At 39.8% G+C, this 21,074-nt stretch overlaps 1 protein-coding gene across 2 annotated transcripts in view; it reads left to right on the top strand.

The window, feature by feature from the left end:
• The window catches only part of LOC119661755 (protein gone early), a 345,874-nt gene that overhangs the window by 309,348 nt on the left and 15,452 nt on the right, over positions 1-21,074 (top strand). For both annotated transcript variants that reach the window (XM_038071224.1, XM_038071225.1), the window contains exon 6: positions 3,870-3,990. In XM_038071224.1, coding sequence (XP_037927152.1) covers positions 3,870-3,990 — 121 coding nt within the window. The remainder of the gene's footprint in view (positions 1-3,869; positions 3,991-21,074) is intronic.

Below are 21,074 nucleotides of genomic sequence, written 5' to 3'. Positions count from 1 at the left end.
AACCTAATTCCGTTCACGTTTCTAGCTTCCCTTTCTACTGCTTATTTCGTTAAAGATGTTGGAAAAGTTATTGACAGGTAGGATTTGCCCTGTTGCCACCGCGCCTATGCGAGCATCATACGGAAACTCCGCCAATTTCCTCCGCACGCAGATCCATTGTGAAGATGCACACTGAAGATACTGCAATTAGATTTGTCTTGTATGAATCGAAGACTATCGTTCTTCTTTTCTCGTCAAGAAAAAATTATGCTTTGCAGTATAATATGATTGAGTTTCAATCTTTCCAGGAAAATGTGAAGTATTGTATAGTGACTATGCTTGAGGACCTTCGGACTTGCTTAGTCCAGTTCGAATGCCAAGCTGAAACACTCCCTGTCTTTCTGGGGATTCATGAACTTTACCCGTCAGCGTCCGAGATCAATGCCTGGGTCTTGTCACCCAGCATGCGAATAAAGTCTCCTGCTTTCTTTCCAACATCGGACATGGTCTCTCCCGCCTTCATGTTCGTATTCCTTTAGAACGGATTAGCTTCCTGAAATTCTTCTCGCTGATTTGACTATATCCTGGCACACTGGTCCTAATCCCCTAAAGATGTGTCAAAGTAGACCATAGTGCGTTGTCCCCGCACAGATATGTTGGCCTTACACTTCCTGCACGCATTACCGACGATTGAAGAGTTCAGTGTACGTCTCCTCGGGGTTAATGGTTTGTTCCCACCTTCTGCCGAAGATTCAGCTTTTTTTTGCGCCCAATTTCGAGAGATCTGGTGATGCATGTCCTCATTCCCCCGGAGCTTTACCTTCTTTCGCAGTACCTTCATGTCGGCTTGTATAGAAGAGGCATTCTTGAAAATGTTACAATTATTACCGGAACGAATATCATCAACTCATAGATTTGAGTGGCGAGATACCTGGAACCGGTTCTTGAAACTCTGAACTTTTTTTATCTAAATATGTTGGTTCCGCATAATAAACCTTAAAAGGATACCAACCTTCTCATAATCTCTCAAATTCTGATTCGTTTTTAGACGATTAGCTGTTACATATACCTAAATATATGCATACAATTATTGTACAGGTACATACCGACATTTACGCGGAACCTGAAGGAATGGAGGGACTTAATGGTTATAAGTTCTTACAATTATCGATTTTTCGTTACGAGAACTTTAAACGTTTTTTTTTTTGTGTGCAAGATAGCTCAAAAAGTACTTTTTAAGGTTTTCTGTGAAACAACACCATAAAATCGATTCAATGTCTGCCTGTTTTTCTGTCTGTCTGTCCGTTACACCCAATATATTCGGAAACGTCTGGGGCTATTGTCATGAAATTTGATGAAAACATGTAGTCTATGAATTTGCATATAGCAGCTGGCGTTACTTTGTGTTGAGTTTGAGGGGGTCCCCATACATGCCAAAGGGAAGTTTAATTTTTTTTTACAGAATATAGTCATGTGGGGTATCAAATAAAATGACTCGATTAGTACTTTACGAAAATAATATAATTTCTGATATTGGGTGAAATGTATGCCCCGAAAAGTATAACAAGTCTCGTTACCATAACCTATCCAATCGAAAAATCTAAAAAAATGGAAAATCGTACGTCTATACAAAATTTAGGCCTCCAAATAGTTCCATTTTCGATACCTGCTTAAATAAAGTTAATAGTAGCATATTGAAAATAACCCTCAAATTCACCCTAAAGGAACTATTATAAGTGATAGCATATGAGGCAATTTTGGAACGTTTGAAGAAAATCCAGCTATTATTAGCAAAGTTATAGAAAGTCAAAATTGAGTATTTCATTCGGATTTATTGCAATCTAAGAGTATGACGAACTGAAATGAAATTTCTCACACAAGATCAACACAAAACCTTTGTATCCGAACCGTCCAGCTTCTGGTAGACAGTTTTATTTTATCTTGTTAAAATATTGCACTTAGCTTTTATATGCTAGTACCTTCCAGTTAAACTTAAAAAATGCGAAATATTATTTATTTTTGAAAGCTTAATAGTCTCCTATTTACTGAAAATACGCCGAATTCTCCGATTGCGACGTCCTTGAAACAAGTACAAATATTCTCGGCATTTGTTTTTTTAAGAATAATACAAAAATGAAATACTTCACTCCGATTAGGTATATCGGACCATATTATTTATTTATATTTAAAACATAACATTTTTACGGTCAGTTGCATCAACTGTCGCCAAACCCCGGTTACTATTGGTAATTTGGATGAGAGCTCTTTCGAGAGAATGACTGGTTACTCTCACTTTAGAATAAAGGTGTACTCTCCATAACTTTCCGTTTTCCCTTTCTCCTTCTCCCAAACCCGCGCACGATTTGAAAATAAAGGAGTATCCCAAATGTAGAACATAAGCTACCGGAGTATAGTAGTAACGACGACTGCCTTGCCCCTTCCTCTCCCCTACATGAAGCAGATGGCTGCACCTTTTAGGAAATCCCATAGACCACATGTGGTCCACAGTACCATATAAATTCTTCAAGCTTTTTTCTTTGATCTTCGATAAAGCCCATTTATGGCTGGTTCAGGAATCCTTGCATATTTCTCATAGCGATTTGACCTGACTCTTTCCCTTCTAGCAAAAGCTCCACGCTGGTAGGAAAAACGACCCAAGGTTTGGTTGTCCGAAAATTATGCCAACGCTTCCAAAAATAAACCATCACCAATGCTTCTCCATACAAGGCAAATACCCTGGCTCTTCTGCTCTAACAATCCTTTATTAGACCATCCCACACTTCCTCAAATGTTGAAGGAGGTTGCTGCCCTGATGTTACTAATTTCATGTTATTCATATTAAACTTCCTTGTGTCTGGTTTATGATGTAAAAAGATAATTAATTACTTTATAGTGCTCCAATCAGCTATTAAATAACTAAAAAGTGGTAACAATAATATCTCTATTTATGTATGCCGTAATAAAAGTATTTTTTTAATTCTTTTTGAAAATATTTACATAGAAACTATTTTCTTTCAAAGCTTTTTCTGAAACCTTACGTGTATTAATGTGATCTTGTTTGCTTCACGGATGCTAATTCCACCAAAGTCAAGTCATTTTATAAAGAAACAATACGGAATGACCTTAACATTTTGTTCGTTCTACTTCTACTTTTTGTTTATCAAATTCATTCACTGGGTCTCATATCATGTTTAGCAATGATAGCTGCATCATTCGTCCTGCAACCTGGCTTAATACTAGCCAGAATTGCCACTTATAAGGAACAAATACATCAATGGCCAAATAAAGTTAAATATAACGTTATGCACTGTTTCGAAACAGTTTGGAGCTGTTTTGAATTATTTATCTATAAAATGCAGATACTATTGCTGCGCCACCCACTGAATTAGTTTCCGACATTTAGATCATGTTCACGCTTTCGTCATCGTCAACAACAAAAATAGATTAAATTATTCAGAAATTAAGGTTTAAGATTTATTTTCATTTTATTCTCTGAGAATTCCGTAGTAATTGTAGCACGGGAAAATTCAAAAGCCCAAGTTATTAAAATTAAGAGTGAACCCGTACTCGTACATTCTCACTAATTGGACTTTATATTTGATCTGGCCTGATAATCTCCCAACTTGTCGGCCTTGCATTTTCAAGATCCGCTTTGTTTACAAGCTCAGAGCTAAGATGAAAAGTGTGGGCTTAATATATCGCGCATCATTTTCCAAAACACATATAAAACCACTTTTGTGAACAGCTTAAAGCCCACAAAATGGAGATGTATCAGCAGATGCCATACCTTTTAGCGAACATAGGAAATAAATTAATCATCTTAATTTTATTATTTTTCGCTAATTGGAAAGAACAATAGTAGCAACATTAAATTTTCTTTATCTTTACAGGTGGATGGCGAGCATTCCGAGAAAGCAAAAGGGAGCAAATGTGGGCCTACACAACTGCGCTGATACATTTGCAGGCGAGTTATGGCTCATCTCCGTTCTTCAAAGTGTCGGTTGAAAATAGGTAAGTTCAGATGGAAGGCGCTTAAAGGAAGGCACATGACTTTGAAAAGAGTGTTTTTTTAAGCGTTATTACTTTATTAATTGTCCCAGATTACCACATTATTTAGGTCCTACAAGAAAACATTGTAACAATCTCCAGCTTAAGCGGAATGTTTCCAACGTTGCAGGAGGGTTGGTTTGATAAATTTCTTTTAAGGTGTCCTTGATGTTTTTATTATTTTCGCGTGGAAACTTCAGTTGCTGTGGAGAGAGAGGGTATCTTTCGTGTGAACCTAGATAAGAGGTCACGGAAAATATTGAAGTTCCCTTGCAGAAGAAACTCCTCATAGCGACAAAAAGTAAAGCTTGCTGTGTTTTCTTTTGGTTCACATTGTACCTTATGTTTGTGCCAAGATGACTGTCTTCAAATTTTACGAAAAAATAAATTCTAATATGGCATTGCCTGCCTTTTATGTAACCCACAGCTAAATAAATTAGAACATATCGTCATTGTTATGCACATATTGCCATTGTTATCTGTTCTGCGAAGTGAAATCTTCGGATTTAAAATAGATTTAGATGCCCAGAACTGAGCGATTTAAATATCTCAGATCAATGCTATGTATCAGGCAATGATGAATTGAACGTCTCAACTCAAAAATTTACCGCACTGTCGTCCGCCCTGTTGCCCTCTATTGGTTCTAAGTATTGACCGATTATAAAAGACAATGAACGGCGTCTCGCGGTAACGGCGACGAAAATGGTTGGTTGAATCAGTGCCGTTATACGCCATGATCATGTGCAAATGAGGATATCCTCGCTCGATATGGAGTTGCACCCATCGTGGAAAAATTGCTCAGGAGGCATCTTCGATGGTATAGTCATGTAATTCACGCTAACGAGAATTCACTTGCCAAGATTCGTCTGGACATCGAAGTCGATGGGAAACAATCAAAAGGTCGGCCGAAACAACGGTAGCTTGATACGTTGGATGTGATCTAAAAGCCTCGCGAATACATCCAGATCATCCCTTTGATAGAATAAAATAGCGCAACCGATAAACATGAGCCGACCCCTCTTCTGAAAGAGACAAAGGTTGAAGAAGAGGAAGTAATCGCCCCATGTGAAGGTTGCGAATTAGAATAGTGAAATTTTGAAAAAAGGTGACACAAAATGGGAAGGCTGACTTTAAATTATATAGGAAGTCATTCTATACTTAGTCTCTAGGCCTCCCTGTCGCAACATTCGATGGCGCGATGTTTGAGGGAATACAGCGTCAATCTGTCAATCCCGCTGCTCTGGGATCGATTCCCAGTCGTCATGGGTATCTGTGTTCGTCTTGTGTCTGTTACATTGCTGTGAGCTTATCACTTGTACAGTGTTAAGTATGATACTAGTGAAACTGAAACACAGACGGACTATGTGGATACCCTATACTAAAGTTAGGAGTAAACAGGATACACTACTGCTACGTTTGTTAGAACTCTCCATGATACTATTCAGCTGTTGTGCCTTTTCAAATCAAGCTCGGTCCAGCATCTATACTTCATTATTGGCGCATAACCCTTTTCTGACGATAGTAGCGCCACACAGCACCACAGATTTCCCTGTTGACCTCGAACTGGTCCATCCAACATTCCGCCGACGATACCCACCACAGTACCGCAAGCAACATGGATTGCTTCGAGAGTTTGAGCTGCTATTTATGAATCTGTATAGCTCAAAACAAATTTATATCAGATTCTAAATTTAAAAGAAAATATAAATATATGCACATTATTTGTTTTTCTCAAAATAGAGTACAAAATACGTATATTTCTACAGAAACTTCCATCCTTTTCCTCTCACCTTTGAACTCGCCACGTTTTAGTAGGCAGTTGTTAGCTCATGTGTAGAATACATTCAAAGAAACGTTTCCAAAATGTGTAGGGTTAGTAAACCGAAACAAGATTGTTTCTCGGCGTATATAACACCTATTGGCATTTACGCCAGACAAAACGTTAACCACACTACCATCCAACAGGAATTTCATAGCCCGGCAGTAATTGGTAGACGATGGACGCGAATTGACCCACACAATTTTTGCTGTTTTCTTATCCATCAATTTTAGTGGCACTATAGCTATAAGAAACATATATTCATCGGTACCTTATGCGTCATTGGTGATCGTTTATTGGCTTTTATTGGTCCTATCATTGAATCTCCATTTACATGTTAGTTTTAACTCTTCCCCTACATCTAGCAATACCCAACATACTCTGCGTCGCAAAAGTTACAAAAAAATGTACGCAAGCGGAAATGTCATGACAGATGACAAATCTAAGTCAAGATATTAGGTTGGGGAAAAAGTAATGTAATATTTTGTCAATAGATGGCAACACTTAAACATATCTTGTGTTGTACTTATCGCATCGGGTCATACTATACGGCGATTTGAAAACAACAATCTGGGCTACAGGTGTCTCTTTGACAGTTTTATGATCGTACGTTTCCGTCTCAAGTTATAGCGCGTCAAAAATGGAGTCCACCAAGGAAGAAACTCGTCATATTTTACGTTACCTGAGAGGTAAAAATGCAACGAAAGGCGGCCAAAAAAATTTGTGAAGTTGATGGGTCCGATACTGTAACGATTCGCACAGTACAGCATTGGTTCGATCGATTTCGTTCTGATGTAGTGGATGTCGAAGATACACCCCGTACTGGTAGGCCAATCGTTGTAGAAACCGATTAAATTGTCGAAATCATCCAAGTAGACCGGCATGTGAGCATTCTCTCGATTGGCCAGAAACTGGGTAAGGACCAAAAAACCGTTTGGAACCATTTACAGAAGATTGGATTTCAACAAAAGCTGGATGTTTGGGTGGCACACGAGTTAACGGAAAAAAATCTCTTGAACCGGATCAACGCCTGCGATCCATTGCTGAAACGGAGCGAATTCGACCCATTTTTGAAGCGGGTGGTGAGTGCTGATGATAAGTGGATCACGAACGAAAATCTCAAGCGAAAAAGATCGTGGTCGAAGCGCGGTGAGCCGGCCCAAACCATCGCCAAGCCCGAATTGAGGGCCAGGACGGTTTTGCTATGTTTGGTGGGATTGGAAGGGAATCATCCACTATGAGCTGCTCAACTATAGCGTGACCCTCAAATCGGTCCTCTACTGCGAATAATTCGTCCGTTTGAAGCAGGCAAATAACCAGAAGCGGCCAAAATTGGTCGATAGGAATGGTGTTGCGTTCCACCAGGAAAACGCTCGGCCTCGCACATCTTTGATGACCCGCCAGTAGCTACGGGAGCTCGGGTGGGATGTCCTATCGTACCCACCGTATAGTCCGGACCTGGCACCAAGTGATTACCATCTTTTCCGGTTCATGCAAAATGCTCTTGGTATTACTAAGTTGGCCTCAAAAGAGGCTTGCGAAAACTGGCTATCTGAGTTTTTTGCAAATATGGAGAGGAGGTTTTATAAAGATAATGAAGACAAGATAATGAAGCTGTCTTCTAAATTGCAACAAGTTTGCAAAACGACGCATATTTGACTTAAATCGGATAATTTTAAGTATGTTAAATAAAGCGTTAAAATTCGATCACAAAGACGACATTACTTTTCCCCCAACCCAATATAAAGCTGGTGCCTGAAAAAGATTTGCTGATCACTAGCTGAAGATTTTGCAGCCATACCTGCAGCCAGTCTTGGGCATATTTTTGAATTCGTAGATACGAAAACGAATAAATTCGTGCGACAATTTTCTATGAATACAAATACGAATATATTCGTTTTCGAAAAAGTGAATATTTTGGTGTTTACACAAGTGAATACGAATACGGCGGAAAAATGTAAGCAACCAATCAAACGGTTTCTAGGAAATGGCGTTTTAAATGGTTACGTTTGATTTCCCGGGCGAAGAAAATAATAGAGTGCTAAAGGTTTTCTGTGGTTTAAATTTATATTTCGTCCAAAAGAGAAAAGGAGAGAAAAGGAAAATTATAAAAAAAAACATAATGGGAGGAAAAAAGTTCCAGGAAATCCACTGTCCTTTACAGCATTCAGCGAATATGATTGCAAATGCACTCAAATTAGAAAGTAAGCCTGAAACTTGAAAAAAAGAGAACTAGGTTTTTTCCTTATCCTGTAAATATTTTTATTTTTTCCCCCGCATACGATCGTTTCGGAGACCACGTGCCTAATTCTCCTAATTGAGTACTAGCACTGAGGAAGGAGGCACGTGGTCTCCGAAACGATCGTATGCGGGGGAAAAAATAAAAATATTTACAGGATAAGGAAAAAACCTAGTTCTCTTTTTTCAGCTTATATACCAACTGTAAAAAAAAAAACATGGACACTAATTTCAACTGAAACTTGAGGTAGGAAGCGAACTATGTCCTCTTTGTTAACGAGGCTGTTAGCCGGTGCAACAAGGGGAAGCCGTTCATGACGGCAACCCAGCTAAAAGACGAATGTGATGCAACAGCTATGGTTCAAACTGTTCGCCGGAGATTAACAGAGAATAATTTGAAAGTTCGAAGGCCGAGGAAAGTTCCTCTGCTCTGTAAAGGGCATATTACCGCTCGTTTACAGTTTCCCAAAACCCATTTAAGTTGGGAGACCAGGGAGACCGAGAAATGGAGAAACATTTTATAGTCTGATGAGTGCTATGTAAGACGCCCACCTCATTCCGTCTTTGACCTCAAATATACTGTAAAAACAGTTAAGCACGGTGATTCCATTCCATAATGGTGTGTGCTTGCTTTCTATTCATTCTTCCAATATATTAGATAAAATCAACGATGGACCAAAATATCTATGTCTATATACTGGAAAACATCATGCTGTGTTACGCCACTGACGAAATGCTGATAAAATAGGATTTTGAGGAAGACATCGACCCAAACCCCACGAGCAAAAAAGCAGAGAAAAGGTTCCAGGACAAAAAGTCGAGGTATTGAAGCGGTCAGCGCAATTGCCAAACCTCAGCCCTATTGGGAGTTTATGTGCTATTGTTAAGAATGCCGTTAGTATTGCAAAACCCTATAAAAACAACGGGCTTTTGCACGCAGTACAAGAATCGTGGTGTGTCATCCCCGTGGACCGTTGTCAACGACTGGTTGACTCAATGACCGATCGGTGTAAGGCCATTATTAAAAATAAAGTTCAGGCAACTAAATATTAAGCATGATTTATGGTTTTTAAGGTTTTAAGGTTAACAGGTTAAGGTTAACTAAACCTTATTAAAATCGGTTCAATGTCTGTCTGTCTGTCTGTCTGTCTGCCACAAGCACTTTTCTCGGAAACGGCTATACCGATTGACACAAAATTTGGTGAGAAGGTGGGAACTGTGGAGCCCCAGACGTGCAGTGAGTAATATCCTAATAATCCTAATAGTAATAGCCCTGCACTTTTTATGCAGCTGCCCGGCATCCTCAGATCTCAGACGAAGACACCTTGGCAAGGTTTTCTTCAATGAAGAATCTGCACACTCTCTGCCTCTTGAGAATGTTCTCAGATTCGCTAAAGCCTGCGAACATCGTAGGCAGGAAGCCATTGAATAGGCAACTTACGGGGATAGTACAATGGGCCTAATAATGGCCTGAGTGCTCGGAGCTGCGGCTCCCCCCATTTAACTAAACTAACTAACTAATATCCTTCTAGGTTGAATTTAGGGGGGGTCCCAATACATGTAAAAGGGAGGTGTAAAATTTTTTTTCACCGAATGTAGTCATGTGGGATATCAAGTGAAAAGTCTCGATTAATACTTTTCAAAGCCGGTCTTAGTTTTGAGATTTGTTAAAAAAGCGGGGAGTGGGAGGGGTGGAAAGTGATGATTTCTTTAACGGACCCATTCTCAGAAACTACTCAACCGAAAAATCTGAAAAAATTCACGAAGCTGCCTCTATATGGTGCCCAAGCCTCAAAATACTCTCCATATCGATATCTATTCAAATTAAGTTAATAATAGTAGATTAACATATTTTTGGGGAAATTGAGTAAAACCCCCCTTAAGTTTATCCCAGAGTTATATATAGTGGAAGTAGTATAAAATATAATACGAAGCATATTACCCCCAAGTTTGATCAAAATCATACTATTACTACCAAAGTTACAGTAGCTCGAAATTGACTCTTCCCTGTAAATTTACTGCAACTAAATTTCAATAACACATTGAAGTGGGTAGTCAGACTTGCTACGCAAATACATAACGGGCTACGTATAAATTGAATAGTTCTACGCTTAAATATAATCACAGAAGAAACAAACAAAACCTTTCATACCTGAAGCGTCCAGCTTCCGGTTTCCCGACTTGTTTTACTTAAATGTATTAATGTTTAAGTCTTTGTTAAAAAAAAATGTCGACTCCTATTTTTCTTGAGACCTCGTTTTTCGTACGTTTTTCGTTCGATTTTTTTTCACAAAAAAAAGAAATTGTATGCATTTTTCCTCTGAATATCATTACCGGATAGTTTTTCTGTCATTTGAAAATAAAAAAGTTATAACAGTTGAACACCAAGTCAGACTCACAATCATTCGAATCATCGTCTAACAATGACTGCTATTATTCTTTTCGCAGCTGTATATATACCTACATACACACACATGTCTGTCTGGAGTAATTGATATTGATATACAAATTACTGAAAAACTAAAACAAAATGTTTCCTTGCGACTCCCATTCATATGAGTTCACTTTGTTGTGATATTGATGAATTGATGATGACGTCATACGCGCTGTAGAAATTCACAAAACATGGAAAAGTTTCACCTTCTATAACTAATTAATAATAGTTGGAGTTTCTTCAAACTTGATCAAATTGTGCCTTATGTTATCCCTTGCACCAATGCCAAATTTTGTTTTTCTAGGATGAACTTAAGGGGGGCTGCCTAGTAATTTCTAAAATATGGAAATATACTGTAATTAACTTTATTTGTGCAAATGTCGGAGCGGGAGGTATTTTGAAGTCTAGATTTCGTAAGGCTGCACCACAGCGATTTTTTCCAGATTTTTCGGTTAGATAGGTTCTGAGAACGAGGCCTGTTTCACTTTCTGGGGCACACATTTTAAGCCTTCATTCCTCTATGTTTCATCCAATATCAGAAACAACCAAACCATTTTCGAAAAGTACTAATCGAGCCCTTTCAGTTGATCCCCCAAATGACCATATTTGATAAAAGAAAGTTTACACTCGCCTTTTACATGTATGGGAAGCCCCCCCCCCCAACAAACTCAACAAAAAATGGCGCCACCTGCTATATATAAAGGGATTCACAGACCACACCTTCTTACCAAATTTCGTGACAATCGGTTTAGCCTGTTTCGAATAAATCGGATGTGACAGACAGACAAACAATATTGGCAGGATACTCCCCGGCACACTCCCGATTATTTTACACTGACTGCGCAGAGCGGTAACAATGGAGAATTAAGGAGGTCATTTAGAGCCGTAGCTCTGGCTAGCATCTACTACGATACATACAATAAGACCAAAAAGCAAATTTTGGGCACCTGATGCACTAAGTTTATAACACCGGGCCATTTCCTATTGATTATCATTTTCTGACAAGAAAATTCCATCGTATTGAAGTAAGTGAAATATTATACCCTCCAATGCAAAAAGTAATGGTATATAATATATGGGGATCTTTAAAATGTCCCTGGGACTGAGTAACATAACTAGAAAAATTTGGCTGTAATAGTAAGTTAACTCTTATCGAAAATCCATTATTCAAATTTATAAGGGTGCGGAATCCACTAGGTTTGCTACACTGTACAAAAATCTTGTATAGTTGTATTGAAATCATAATTTCTTTTTAAACTTAAACTTTCAATGATTTCACCTTGAATGGGATCCAAGGATGCTATTTCTAAATACTCACATATAGCTAGCCAAAAATTTATTTTAGATTATCCCAGCATGATACGGAACGACTCATCCATCGCAAAAACTTGAAAGATGAAATGAGAACTCATTCAAAATTCAGTCACCACAAGCTTCTGTGATTTTGACAAAAAGTGTCTCCTTTGATATCAACTGATTTCCATAAACTAATAATAAGTGATATATTAACTGTGGTTTTTTCATCCGATTTAAAATATAATATTAAACAGCGAATTTATATATGTTTCTAACCGGATCAAATTAACATATGAGTAGCTCAATGAATTTTTATAAATAATCCAGGATGCCAGGATTTATAGCCAACAATCAACCTAATTCAAAAATGTTCGTTACCATGTCAAAATGAAGTTTCTGGCGTATTCTTGGAATAATTTGTTCTTCTTTCCCTTTATTAGTGACTATGTATTTATAGACGAAGTGATTATTCAATTCATTCATCTAGGCTTCGAAATATCCTCACCCTAATATCTTCCCTAAAAAATAATAGCCTTTTTTCGTATATTGAAAATTTAGCTCCACTTATCGCACAAACAAAGTTATATTAGGTCAATTTGCTTCTCTAGAGTGAAAGCACTTCTAAATGTGCTCGATGGCTGTCGCTACAAATAATTCCTTTTGAAGAGATTTTCTTATGTTCGGTAAGTTTTTAACGTTGGAGGACTACAGCAGACCGTTGGGAAACGTGGCTCTTACCACTAACCAAAGAAGGCATGTATTATTCCCCGTTAAAAGTACACCCAAGGAGGACCACGACTGACCTATGAGCTATCACTAAATTTTTCCAATAAGGGTGAAAACACATTAGGAGGTGTTCAGAATCGAATTTCTTTTTATTACATACAACGTCAACTTAGCTATCGTAGAATATGCTGCAAAAATTTCAAAGCGAAATTCCGAAGTCGGATCAGCTCTCCTTCTCCGCTAGAAGATCCAAGGAAATCATCCCCGAACTTACCCTTCCCTGGTTCACTATGTTATCAAGTGCGCACGCCCAGACTAGGGCCGCGTGTAGCAGGATGGATTTCACCATCCCAGCAATAAGCATCCGGCGACCAATATTAGGTATCATCCTTGCTAAAGATGAGCTAGCCTTTTCGCGGGCATAGTTCAGGTGCCATTTGGAGATCAACTTGGCATCGATCATTACCCTCAGATATCTAATAATCGATTTTGAAACGACCCGGTTATAACCATCCCCGATTTGATAGTATTGTTTTTTCTACGATTGGTATCTTCCACTAAGTACAGTTCTACATTCTGGGTTTTTTCGGAATTAGTACCATCGCCAGGTCGTCTACAAAGCCAATTAACGTTGTCTACTTGAGCACGCGAAGGCCGAACATCCCGTCATACATGACCGATGCTGTGGCATGAACCGTAGACCGCGCTCTGCGGAACCTATACTCCCGCTCCGATAGACCAACCGCCAAATTGACAAACGAAAGCAGTCTTTTGTATATCGTCCTCTCCAACATCTTCCACACAAAATACAGATGGGGCGATATGAAGGTGGCTTTTGGAGTTTTGCTAGTAGAACCAACCTCTACCTTTTCCTCTGGGCGGGAAACACTCCTTCCACCATGCACGATTTAAATGTACTTATAGGCCATGCGGGCCTGATTTTGTTTTCCCCAATTCGTAAACAAATCTCCTGTAGTTCCTCTTCAGTTGCTCCGGGGATTGAGAAGACGTCCTGTTGTACCATTGGCTGAGGTCCACTTTCTTCCTGTTGTGGAAAAAGGATTGCGGTTATGTCGAGCAACAATCGCGGGCACGTCACTTGAGATGATTTTTGTTCACGAATCTTATTCATTACAACCTTGTAAGCAGCGTCCCACGGATTTGTATTTGCCTGAAGGCACAGCTGCTGGTAGCAATTCCGCTTACTTTCCGGTATAGCCTTCTTAAGGCTACATCAAAAATCGCGATATTCTTTCTCCGACTGCCGATGTTCTGGCTTTTCCCTCTTGTCCTTTGGCGAAGTCTCCTCGCTCGCAGCCACGATGCTTTCAACAGCTAGATTTCTTGGTTCTATCAGTAGTTTGGTTTCCTGCTGTGGTTGAACTTGCGTCACGGCATTGTAGAGTTGCATGCGTCAGTTACCCGTTGACATAACTGGCTCATTTTTTCCAACGCCCTTCCGTTCGAGTCGGGCCACCAGAAATGTCTCTTCTTCAAAAGCTTCAGTGAGCCTAGTCTCTCCACTTCTATTGCTCACTCGACTCTCGCCTTCCCTCTTTCTGATGTCGAGAAAGAAGCCTGATGGTCACTGTGGATGTAGTGTTCAGTCACCCATCCTCTCGCCAACGAGGTACTGAGATAAGTCAGATCGACGATTGAGCATAACCTCCTGCCCGGAAGGCGGGCACGCATCCAACGTTGGCTAGTACGATGTCCGGCTCTGCGAAGGTTTCAACCAGGATTTGGCCTGTGATGTTCGTCACTCGACTTCCCCAGTTTAAGGCCCACGCGTTGAAATCGCCGGCAATGAGTTAGGAGCTGTCGTGTGTACATTTGTGTGTGCATCTCCTCTAATTGCGCTAGTATTGCACTAGGAGGAGCATAACAGCTGTAGATTTGGACGCCGTTGACTTTTACCCTTACAAAGTCGGCTCTTGGGAATACCATTGTTTCATGAATGGCTTGCCGTTTACATGCCCCTCGCAATAGTTGAAATTGATTTGGATCAACCTCATTTAGCTCCCTCCTAAATGCCGGACAACTGCCACCACCTGCAACGTGCCGGTCGTCCATTCCCTTTTTCCCTTTGCACAACTTGCATCGTGGATCTCGAGTGCAGTCTTTGATAAGGCGGCCCTCTTTTCCACACTTCCTGCACCTTCTCGGTGGATTTGTGTACCTCCAGCATGAGATTCCCCTTTTGCATACGCCTGCTACAACTCACACTGCCACTCAGGTCTGACAATTTCGGATCGGCTTTGATTTTCCGAAAAATATCGACGTAGGACATATCTCCTTTCTCGGAAATAATGATTATTTTCGGACGAATCTTCTTTTTCTCCTCCTGCCGCTTTTTGCCGCCCACCTTTGTTAATTCTTCGGGTTTATGAACTGTAGGCTCTTCCTTTGTCAAAGCTGGAGCCGTAATCGAAGAACTGCCCGGAACTTTCGCCGGCTCAGCTTTCTTCGGTGAAGAGGTTTTTTCTTCTTGGACGCCAAGGGGTCCACTTATTCCATCTCTACTCCGTTTTCCTGCATTCTCACCTACTTTATGTGAAGGAGGCGTCACCTGTGTCTCTGGCATGACTTTGCCACTTAACGCTTAGGACTTTTTCGCCACCACCGCCCAAATATAGGATAACTTAATGCCCCGTGTCAGAGGCTGTTTTGGTGGATATTCCGCCTCACCTTCTTAAACTGTTGCAGTTTGCTGCCTTCCACGATCGTTTTTTACAGCATCAGTAATTATGTCGATCTGGAGAGTATCCAAATTCTTTTCCGAGTCCCGCGACGAATCTCGACTGCCTAGGGGTAATGTTTCCCTCGTTGACCTTCCAAGCTTTGAGTTCTTGTGAAAAGGATCCGTTGTAGATCTCATTTCTACTCCACTATGTTCTCTCGTAGCAATGAATGCCAAGTAGCCAAGTTTCCCATTACTGATGCACTGTGGTCGCTGGATATCGACGGCCGAGAGCCCGTTTGCCAATTCCCAAAAACCGCCGGTACTGGGTCGCCGAAGCTTTGAACCGCGGCTGATGGAAGATTTGGTAACTTCACGCAGGGAATGCAACCTGGTTCTTATTTTATAAATATTTAAACCTAGTTGTTGACTCAATCATATATTGATCACCCCTTCCTTAGAATTCTGTATATTTTCACTTCTGCGATAGTCGTGTTGCAAAACGACTGGAGAGCTCGGCCGACGAATTTGTTGTGGTCCCAACGGAAATGACCGCTTTGTAAGGCAGCACCCTTATCTGTACTGCAATGTGTACTGATGTAAAAACTTTTTTCGTATTATTTTTTTTTTTAATTTAATTTTCAATGAGACCATGCTTCGTTTGCGTTGTCATATCATAGGTAATAGTGCTTGCTAATTTCACCTATGAAACTGAGCCTATCGCATAGGTTAATACCCTCAGCAGTTAGTTAAAAATCCATTACCATATTCATTCTATACAAAGCTTTGGTGTTCCCATATCCGCCTTGAAATGCAGCGAAATCCAGTCCAAATTAGCATGAAACCACAAGATCACAAGAACACTCGCTTTTTTCAGACCTTCAGCGTTATATGCAATAAATTCCAAAAGCCAAGCTGCCATCGATATTGATATTGTATAACGAAAAATTTGCATATTCTCATCGGTCTTCCCAAAATCAAAACTAGTTTGGGCTGAAAAGCCTAAGCACGTCTAAGCGAAGGTACCGCCAACAAACGAAAGTTAAATGACTCGTCCATCCAGAGACTGGCCACCATAAAATTAATACAAAAACTCATAAATGTAAAACAAATAAAGGAGCTTAGATACATCAACCTTCTTTTCTGAATATTACGTAAGATAAAAATAGAATAAAGAAGCGAAGATAACCGGATCTAGACATTGGGAGCTTTCGATTTAGACACCATATTTCTCCGCTGAATATCCACCGTTGCCTTATCTTTATGGGCGTTATGTGTTCTCGAATCTATTCCTGGGATTTATGAATAAACCCACCCATGGGTTAGTAATTTAGTAATACTTCAAGAATTGCCAAATTTTCTATGAGGATTAAGTCATTTTTCTGACGAAGTTGTCTAATACAACTATGATTACCGTGGCTTTCCCTGGCCAAAATCCTTGGGCCTTGCAGTCTCAACTAATATGACGTGGTTTCATATCAAAATGGCTCATTAGATAAAAATTTCGGAGGTCTTTGTTTAAAAGTAGAATAATTAAAATATGCTTCCTATTTTTTCTTGATTTCCTGTTTTTTTTCTTTTTATTATAATTTCAAGATATTTTGTGGGTTTTCACTGAACACATGCAATTCACTTTGTCCGTTTTTTTACCAAGGTGCATTTCTTGATGGGGAAAAAAGATGAAAGTCAGTTTTGTTTAGTCATAAACATAGTCGATTTGTTGACATAATTTTTTATTAATACGCGTTATTTGCAACAATAAAAAATGGCAAGGTCGACAAGTAAGCGAGACACCATCTTTATCACGTTCAATGAATCAATTCCTTTGACTTATTATCGGTTGGAAGAAAAATTAAAACAAGTTTAAGCCGACATATTCAGAGGGAAAATCATATAGCTACTGATTAAATATGGAACTATACAAATATGTAATGTAAAAACAATTATCGTGAGATACACAAGTATGTGAAATTCATTGTTTAATTGTTTCACTCCTTTAGAACATACTGTGAGAAACTGCAAGGCAAACGAGAGACTGAGTCAGCCACATTGTCTCTTAGATCTCGAATGGTACTTTCACAAACTCCAAAGTTGAGTCAGTGGTCTTTCATTAGTACATCATTCGGAAAACCAGGTGAACGAATTGTGGGAGCTATGTAGCGGTTTCTGCAAACCTCCCAAAAGTTTATCATCATTCTTACTGAAATATCTAGGAAGATTGGTTAATCCTCACATTCCCTAAAAAGGGACTAAGATCATTCAAGAAGCGACCAATTACACCAAGCGGTTCGGGAACCTGTGCTCAAAGTGTGGGACAGCAAATCAATGCCTGACGACTGGCAACGAAGCATTATCTGTCCCATATATAAAAAGGAGATATCACGGAGTGCAACAAAAGAGGTACCACGTTGCTGAGTACCATCTATAAGATATTCTCCACTATCTTACTAGGTGGGAGAACCCCATACAACCAGAGCATCATTGGCCCATCCTAAAGAAGTTTCACTTCAGGCAAATCAGCAACAGATCAGATTTTCTCTCTGCGGCAAGCGATGGAAAAACTGTTGGGATATGGACATCAGTTGCACCAACTTTCCATCGACTTTAAGGCCAATTGTGATAGCATAGCCATGGTAAAACTGTACACGGCCAGGAGAGAATGTGATACCCCGGCGAAATTGATAAGACTAAGTAGGCTGACCCTGACCAATGTGCGAGGCCAGATAAAAGCAGCAGGACCACTCTCAAGACCATTCAGCATCAACAACGGTCTACTACAAGGGGTTGCCCTATCATGCGTTCTCTTTAACCTGGCCCTACAAAAAGTGATCCGCGATACTGAGGTAAATGCGAGAAGAAGGATCCTCTTTAATTTCACCCAACTACTGGCCTACGCTGACGATATCGACATCATGGGAAGAACGACCCGAGACGTATTATACAAACTACTTTTATCCAGATCAAGCAGGCGGGGCGTGCGATGATCTTCGACTGCACATCAATAAAGGCAAGACGAAATATATGGTGGCAATTTCAGGACCAAAAACCAACCAACCAACAAAATCAAATGGTACTGGTCAAACGAGAATAATAAAGATAGGAGACTACAACTTTGAAACCGTTGACAACTTCTACTATCTAGGGTCGAAAGTCACAACCGATAACAACTACGGCCATGAAATCCGCGCACGGTTGTTGGCAGTTAATAGAGCCCATTTCAACTTACAAAAAATGTTTCGCTGGAAACGTCTCACCATAGGGTCAAAGCTCTTACTGTGCAAGACAATGATTTTGGCCGTCCTCATACATTCCTTGAAGGCTTAGATTCTTAGTAAGAGAAACTCTCGGCGGCGTTTCACAGAAGAATCCTCTGAAGAATTTTTGGCCCCCTACATGAGAATGAACAATTCCGCAGCCTGTGTAAAGATGAAATCCAGGAGCGATACCACGACCGTCTGACTGTGAATAAAATCCGGCTCAATAGGTCGCGGTGGGTCAACTTAATCCGTATGAATGAGGACGATCAAGCCTAGAAAGTCTATGACGGCATATCTATGGTAGAAATAGAAAACTGTGCAGACCCTGCCTGAAATGGAGCGATAGCGTAGGCTAGGACACCAGACAGCTTTTAGGAATATCGAATTGATGGACCTCGGCGCAAAACCGGCATGTCTTGAGTTTCTTATTAAGACAGGCCTAGACCGGATACCGGTTGTTGATGATGATGATGAAGGGGAAAACCCATTTAACTTCCGAAGAAGTGAAATATCCGGGAGTCATTTCAAATAAGAAACTTCTTTGGAGCAGACTTCTAAAAGCAAAAATAAAAAGAAAAAAAAACGAACTCTCATAACTTATGAACTGTATAGGCGAACCATTGCTTCGATATGAGGTCTTAGGTCCCATATAATAATTGCCAACATTAGGCCGATGTTCGCATGAGCATTACTGGTGTAATAGATAAAGGTGAGACGGAAGAATTTTCACTATGAGCGAGGATCACTGCAGAGAATTGTATGGTATGTATGGCTGGGTATTACTGACACTAGTCAATTTGCGGCCCTTGGATAGATGCAAAGAGAACAACCCATATATTAATTTGTTTAGATTTGTTAGTTTGACTATAATTTCATCAGCTCCCGCCATTTAAGATTTTTGAACCGTTGATGAATCGCACCAACCGTTTCTTCCATGCTTGATTGAGATAGCATTTACCTTATACTTCTTCTTCTCCCCAGGTTTTCTTTCCGTCTGTGAGGCCGCTTCTGCGCTCAGCAGATCTGGCAATAAATCTCTGTACATGATCTTTGAGATCGTTCTATTTCCGTGTAAGGCGCCATTTAGGCTATCCTAAACAATACCATTAACGACGTTACTTATCCAGGCTAAGGCCAAGATATAATTTTCTTGCCTAGGCAAAACTGTTTTGACCCCAGATCATCCTAAATAACCCAATAAAGGGCAACTCTAGCCAGGATCATACTACTGATTAGGCCTTTGACGAGAATGTTCAAATCGCTTTCTTATTCATAGCATAAACAAAAAAATAAAAATTTTGACTGGATATGCCTACCATTAGGTTGCAAGAAAATCCTTGACTAAAATAACCAAATAACAAATCCTTTTGACAATAGTATTCCTGTTAATTTCTTCTTCTTTTTTCCCGTAGGACGGTCGGTTATATACAAACACAACCATATTGCCTATATATCAAACGTTGACTGATAGAGTTTTCAACCCTACTCCCGGAGGTGAAAATGGGAAATCCTGAAGTGGTTTTTTATATTATCACGATAGAGTTAGACTTCAACTTCCAGCAGAAAGGAGTGAGGAGGAATGCTAGAGGAAAAGAAAAAAAAACCCACTAAGTAAGCTTTAATTTTCAACCTCTCCTTATGAAGTTACCTCTCTAGAACTCTCACTTCTCTCTTCATACCCGTCCCACCTCCTCCGGAGTTGGAGAGGTTTAAACCCTGCCATTACGATACCAAATTAGCTGCATTTCGTGACGCTATAACTAACGAGTGCGACTGCTGCAATTTTTTATCGGGATTAGAGACGGAACGTACTCCTGCACATATCGTCTCACTGCCTCCCCCTCCGATGGTAGGGTTGAAAATTCGATCTTTACCATGACGATATCAAAAGAACTCCACTTTAAGGCGCTATCGTTTTTTAATTCCGTGTATTTGATCCGAGGAATCGATTTTTTTTTTGGCATCAAATGTATCGAGTTATAGTGTAGAATATTTGGGCAGTGTAATTTTTCGATGTTCGGAGCCATTCAGAAATTACAGTATTAAATAGGTAAATGTCAGGTTTATGTCGATGGCTCTTCTCGAAACTGACTGTTGAAATTCGGGTGCCACCATAGCCCAAAATGTATCCACCAAATATACCAAATTCTTTTAAATTTTCACAACTTGTTCAGAGCATATGTCTACGGTTCACAAACTAGGATAATTGTGGAGGGGGCCGTTTTTCATAGACTAGAGAAGGCGGGAATAAACACCAAAATTTCTAAAAAAACGAGGTTAACGAAGCACCAATTATTATTTTTTAATAATCCTAGTTTGCGAACCGTGGTATAGTCCACACGATATATCTTTTATCTTTTACTTTTTTTCTTTAAGATCAACAGAGTAGTCCCTAGCGTGGCACCCTGAAAACACCTTTCTTGGAGGTGGGTGTATATGTTGCCTGTACTTCAATAATGAGCGATTATATTTGTCTGAAAACTCATTTCGTATGCTCAAGATATTAATAAATATATGATGAATAATTGGCATTGGCACGTCAAACTACAGGTCTTCCACTACAGGAAGTCAAAATCAGAACAATCGTGATTAGCCTCA

Source organism: Hermetia illucens, chromosome 1 (assembly GCF_905115235.1).
Source record: "Hermetia illucens chromosome 1, iHerIll2.2.curated.20191125, whole genome shotgun sequence".
NCBI classification, from domain to species: domain Eukaryota; kingdom Metazoa; phylum Arthropoda; class Insecta; order Diptera; family Stratiomyidae; genus Hermetia; species Hermetia illucens.
The sequence above is the reverse complement of the archived record's forward strand: the minus strand, read 5'-3'. Positions and strand labels throughout refer to the sequence as shown.